The 6000-nt window shown below is 43.7% G+C and overlaps 1 protein-coding gene across 1 annotated transcript in view; it reads right to left on the bottom strand.

Annotated features, from left to right (window-relative positions):
• Positions 1-4907, bottom strand: part of erap1b (endoplasmic reticulum aminopeptidase 1b) — an 11457-nt gene extending 6550 nt beyond the window's left edge. The window contains exons 1-9 of the mRNA XM_015973222.3: positions 4695-4907; positions 3933-4432; positions 3713-3851; positions 3424-3558; positions 3152-3272; positions 2899-3053; positions 2708-2821; positions 884-1015; positions 671-802 (exon numbers count right to left, since the gene is read on the bottom strand). Of these exons, the coding sequence (XP_015828708.3) occupies positions 671-802; positions 884-1015; positions 2708-2821; positions 2899-3053; positions 3152-3272; positions 3424-3558; positions 3713-3851; positions 3933-4417 (1413 nt within the window). The 5' untranslated portion in view covers positions 4418-4432; positions 4695-4907. The remainder of the gene's footprint in view (positions 1-670; positions 803-883; positions 1016-2707; positions 2822-2898; positions 3054-3151; positions 3273-3423; positions 3559-3712; positions 3852-3932; positions 4433-4694) is intronic.
• Between the last annotated feature and the right edge of the window lie 1093 nt (positions 4908-6000).

The following is a 6000-nucleotide window of genomic DNA, read 5'->3' as shown; positions in this document are numbered from 1 at the left end:
TTTTAGTGTTTTCCCTGTTTCATCACACCTGATTCCAATCAGCAGGTGATTAACAGGCTTGATGAGCTGCCACACAGGTTAGTCGGCTGTGTTGGAACAGGGAAACAACAAAAAGATGCAGGATAACGATCCTCGAGGAAAACATTTACTCTATTTTTGTGTCGTGCAATTCAAACTCTGGCAGCTAGGTGGCAGCAGTTTTTACTGCCTTGTAAATTTAACGATAACACTGGATGTGCATTAGATGCCTCAGGCCTGAGTTTTCCAATTAAATTCAGTCTTAAAATGTGCAAATATCGTCGTATTTTAGTATCACAACGTGTTGAGTTGTCTCCCTTGTATCGTGATGTAACAAATCGCCAGATAACACACGTCCCTAATAAGTAGCTCTTTATAGCTTCCAAAATAGCCTCACCTCTGGGAGTAACTTGTGTCCAACAGGACATAAAATGGCTCCAATCTCTGACCTTTCTAAGCAGTTCATGCAACTCTATTAATTTTCTGTTATTTGCTTATTTCAACTGAAATTTTACGATATTTCGGCCCGATCTGGCCTCTGGATTCACCTAAAGGGTAAGCTCTGTTGCTGCTGGTGGCCAGTTCTCAAACGTTCATTCTTGCAGTCGTTCAAAGGGCCAAAGCAAACAAAGCAAACCCACTCATCACTCACATCCGTCAGACTCTCCCACAGGTGGCTGTTCACGGTGTTCTGGTAGCTGTAGCGCTTTAGATATCGGATGATGCCGATCTCAAACGCCTCCGGGGTGAGGAAGTCTCGTAGCATGTTCAGAATGCACGCTCCCTGAAATGAAATGAAGGATTTTCATTTAACTGGTTGTAGTTTGTAGTCATCTAAAGTTTGGCCAGACAGAGCGATGCTGACCTTGTCATACGACACGTCATCAAACATCTCCTGGATCTGTGTGGGGTTTTCTACAGGGGTGGAGACCGGGTGGGAGGAGCTAAGGGAATCCACCTCCATAGCCTCAAAACATTTGTTCAAGAAGAAGTCGTCCTGAAAAAAAGAACAGGAGTTCATTTGCCCAACCAACTTTCATCCAAAACAATAAAGCATGGCAGCTCATCCATGGGGGCGCCGCCCTGCCTGACTGGAAGGGAGACAAGAAAACCCAGAAAATAAAATACATCTTCATACATTTACTATAAATGTGCTTAATCGTCCTTTACAATGTCCATTATGTCCTCTTTTTAAATATTAAACGAGGTTCTTTTAGCTTTGAGCATGAAGGTGTTTCGAGTTACCTTTGCATGCTTCGACTGTCGTCTGCGGCCTTCATCTTGATGCTAAAGCTAAGCTAAAAGAACCTCGTTTAATATGTGCTTAATCGTGTGTGCATACATGCAATCTGAATGATTTACTCATCATTTTCATCAGCTGTCTCTCAAACAGAAGTTCCTCCACCAGACTCACTAGCTTCACTCCAGGGGCGCTGGGAAAAGCGACCCTGAACTGCAGCTAAACAGTCAATCACATTTGGTTGCTAGGCAGAACTGGAGAATTTTAGGCGAATCAGCGTCCGTGAATTTAATGTCCCCACAGCGCTGGCCGACAGTGCTCTGGTGTAGAAAACAACTAGCTAGCACGCTAGAATCATAGCCGTTGCTGTAAATTGTGTTTATTTGTTCTCATTTTACGGGATTATACTGTTTAAAACTGTTGATCTAATTCAGTTTGTATGTCGTGTTACTGCCACCTACTGACCAAAGTGAGTAATTAGCTTTGAGCAGATGACTGAGACACAGGATTAACAACAGCAGTTGCTCCTAAAGGCTCACACAGGCTTGTGTATTCATTTGAATATAACCCCAAAATTCCACTATCTCCGCTCCGCCCCCGCCTTCCGCAGCCGCTCGCTTCCGAACTCAAATCATACTGGTACCCGCTCTACAACGGCTCCGCTCCGGTGCGGAGACCTGAGGTGTGCAAACAGGCATGAGCGGGATTTTCGAGATCTTGCGAAACAGTCTGAGCAATAAACGCGGAAGTTAGATCCAAACACCCGTTGTGTGGGAGAAGCATCGACATGAACCGTTTAATCTGCCCATCATGTGTGTTGAGAGGTCAGCAGTGTTTGGGTCAATAAAGTGTGACTACTTTGATAGTGGAAATTGTATTTATGGCTTACTTTTGTGCATTTAAACTTCAGCCGCCATTGACAGTTGTTAAAGGTTGTTAAACCTGTGCATATGAAACAAAAAACGCCTTTTGTTTATCGATTTATTGTGAAAAACGGAAGTTGTGCTTGCTCCTTTTCCTGTTGGGCGGTTGTGATTTCTGTCCATTGACTGCGGAGGTGCTCTGCCATCCGGCGAAAATAGGATCGATCCTATTTTTGCCGGATGGTGGAACGGCGGGCACGGCCGCAGTAGTGGAACAGCTCTGATTGACTACAACGGGACCGATTTTGCTGCGGAGTTCGTGCCGGAGCGGAGCGGAGATGGTGGAATTTCAGTGTTGCAGTTATAGTCTACCCACCTGTAAATATGAAAATTCACTTTTGTAACGCTGAGGGAAATAGTTGTTTGTTTTGGAATTGTAGGCCGTGTTCAACTGCTCATTTTAATACTTAATATGGAATGAGAAGAGAATTTTTTCACATGCAGCCCCCACCCAGAGGTTCTTTCCACTGGCCGCCACTGCGAGAAAGAACGATTAAAAACGAGGGATTCTGTGTTCATCTCTCACCACGTGCAGCTCTGGGTAGGTGATGTCCAGGGAAATAAACTCCATGAACTTGGCAAAACCCTCGTTCAGCCACAAGTCGTTCCACCACTCCATCGTCACCAGGTTTCCGAACCACTAAGCCCATTTGAAAACAACAAAAAAATGACGGCTGTATCCTGATATTTCTCTTTCTTTTTCAGAAATCCAGCTACCTGGTGTGCGAGCTCATGAGCGATAACCTTGGTGATGGACAGCTTGTCGGAGGCGGAGGACTTATCGGGGTCAAAGAGGAGGCCGGTCTCTCTGTAGGTGGTCAGGCCCCAGTTCTCCATCGCACCGGACTGGAAATCAGGAATAGCTGCCAGGTCTGCAGGGAAAAACACAAACCAGCGAATCCTTTAAATCTGAAGACATGTTCTTGCTGTGTGACCAAAAACATGCTGATAGAAGGTTTACTTTACCAACCCTGTTTGGGAAGAGGGTAGGGAATGTCAAAATAATCGTCATAGAAGTCCAACAACTTGACTGCAGCATCCAGAGCAAAGGCGGTCTGGTTGATCTTCTCTGGAACGGCGTAAATGGAAATCTGATGGGAATGAGTAAAAAAAATGAATTAAAAATAACACTGTGGTCCTTCAAAATAAAGTCTTATGCTGATGTTTCTAAATTTAAAACTTCTCTGTGCACCAACTGTGTTCAGGTGAAAAGATAAAACTTGAACCAGACGCGTAGCTCACCTTGACGCCGTGCTGCGTGGTCCGGCTCACAGACAGGAAGTCGGACACGATGTAGGCCACCAGGTACGTGCTCATTTTTACAGTCGTGTCAAAGTGATCCTCGAGCAGATCACCGGGCAGCACAACCGTTTTAACCTGTGAGACGATCAAAACAAAGATGCACTTTAGAGTTACTCATGTTGGCGCTGAGGAGTAGAACACGAGCTTAACAAAAGCACGTCTACGTGGAGGTGCGGATCCCATCCAGACAGCCGGTCTGAGGGCAGCAGAGTGATGAGGCCTTGTGTACCTTAGGCATGTTGGAAACGGCGATGTGGCGCGGCTCTCGTATAATCTGTACGGTGAAGTTGGCTTTAAAGGCGGGCTCATCAAAACAGGGGAAGGCTCCTCGAGCGAACGTTGCCTCAAACTGGGTGGACGCCAGAGTCCTGAGCGAAGGAAGGCAGGTGAGGATGTTAGGATTTATTTGAAGGTTTAAACTTTGAAAAGGCCAGGTGTAGTGGTCTTACCGGACCTCCCCACTGCTGGTGCGGTAGCTGCTTTTGTAAAAACCGTGAAAGCTGTCCGACAGGTTGGCAGCAAACTCCAGCTGGACCTCGTACTTCCTGCCTTTGGTCAGCACAGAGTCTGATATCAGAGCCAGCTGATGGAAACCAGGATACTCCAACACCTTCAGGGGCCTGGCGCCTTCAGGGGCCAGGAGAAGCACATTGGATATCTCCATCTGCTTGGCGTGGAGGATCACAGCGCTGGTGTCTTCGTGGACATCCAGGCTGATCCGGACCACACCGGTGAAGTCCTGGGTGGTGAGGTTCGGGTGGATGGTCAGGTCGTAGTGCAGGGGGCTGATGGTTTGGGGGAGTCTCATTTGGTCCCAAGGGAAGCGCTCACCATTAGTGGCTATGGGGGGGTGCTTGGGTTGGCCTTGGTTTGGGATCTGAGCTCCAGGTGAGGGAGGGAGGAGAACACAGAGAACCAACAGGAGGCCAAACATGGTGGAAAAGAGCACCTGCAACACAAAACAGCTGCTATTCAATCGGATTTTTCATTGATTTGCTTTTACTAAAAAACAGCATCTACTAGCAGAAATGCAGCTTTTCTACGGCAATGAAAGAACGGCAAACATGAAATGAATCAACACTTTCGCTTCCGCACAATTTCCGTTCCTCTGGACACAAATCCTATTAGACTCATTCTAAACTGATTCTGCTGACTCATGTTCTGAATGTCCGTCCGGAACCACACAAAACATGTTAAAACCTTTATTTTACCGGAACGTCTTTAGCACGCAGCTCGTCGGGGTTGAAAGTGAAACAGAAAGAGGAGGAATGGGAGAAATCTGATCAGAGGACGTCTGTCAGAAGTTCCGTCTGGACCGACAGCTGTTCAACATCACCGTTAAATAGAATAAAAATAGAGTCTTTGGTCGTTTCTGCAGCTTAAAAACACACATTTCATGAACTTATTATCAAATGTACTTTCCACGAACAAACAGAAGCACAGTTACAAGTTACAGACTGAAGCAAACGCGACATGTTTAACGGGGACGCTACCAGGAAGTTCCGCTCGATTGTTGTGGTTGTACTGCGGTTGACCACCAGATGGCGCCCTTTCTCACAGTAGTCTTTAAATAATCTTTATTGCAATTGTCAAAGTTACAAAAGCACAAAGAGCGTCCCAACCAACCAAGAACAGACGTTCACAACTAAAGTTCGGTAATAAATAACATTAGGTTTGAAGCAAGATTTTACTTTTATCTGCTTTCATATTATTGCAACGTTACAAAACTGTTTCATAGTTTAAACACGAGAGAAAAAACCGACAGGAGAAAATTTGGATTTACAAACATTTTATTTTGCAGATAAATCAGGAGACATTTGTTTGCTTGATGCTTTGGTATAGGCCTGTTTATTCGTCTAAAGAGCCAGATGTCATAAGGTAAAGAGAAATCAGAACAAATTAAGAGGAAAACTAAATGACCAAAATGTCATCGGGAAAAAAAACAACAACAAAAAAACAACAAAAAGCACCATTTTAAAAAAAGGTCAACCAGTTTAATAATAAAACACCTCGATTTTTTTTAAATAACTCAGGAAATGAATGTGTTTTTGATAGGTATATCCCCACCTACTTTTAATCTGCATTTAAAATATTATAAATATGTCATTGAGATTTTTTCATCATCTGAAGTTTTCCGAAACAAAAAGTTTTCTCAAACAAACAAAACAACAACTTTAAAAAATGTCTTCTACCCTCCTTGATGTTGAGCTCTGGCCCTTATAAAGGTATTTTATATATTTTAAAATGAATTTTTATCACTTTCTAAGGAAAATAAGATATCTAGGTTAATGAGTAGTTTGCATAATGTAATAAAGTAAAACTGATAAGTAATCAAAGCAAATAGGATAAAAAGATGAAATTATTCAGATTAGTGATCAGTTCAGAATGTCACACATCCGATTTAAAGACGATCCTTTTATCAGACGTTGGAACAGAAAAGAGCTAGAATACTTTAAAATGATTTAGAATCAGGATATTTTAAATGAGATCACATGAATACACTCAAAGATTCAGAAA

Source organism: Nothobranchius furzeri, chromosome 17 (assembly GCF_043380555.1).
Source record: "Nothobranchius furzeri strain GRZ-AD chromosome 17, NfurGRZ-RIMD1, whole genome shotgun sequence".
Taxonomy (NCBI): Eukaryota; Metazoa; Chordata; class Actinopteri; order Cyprinodontiformes; family Nothobranchiidae; genus Nothobranchius; species Nothobranchius furzeri.
This window is presented reverse-complemented; position numbering and strand designations above follow the sequence as displayed.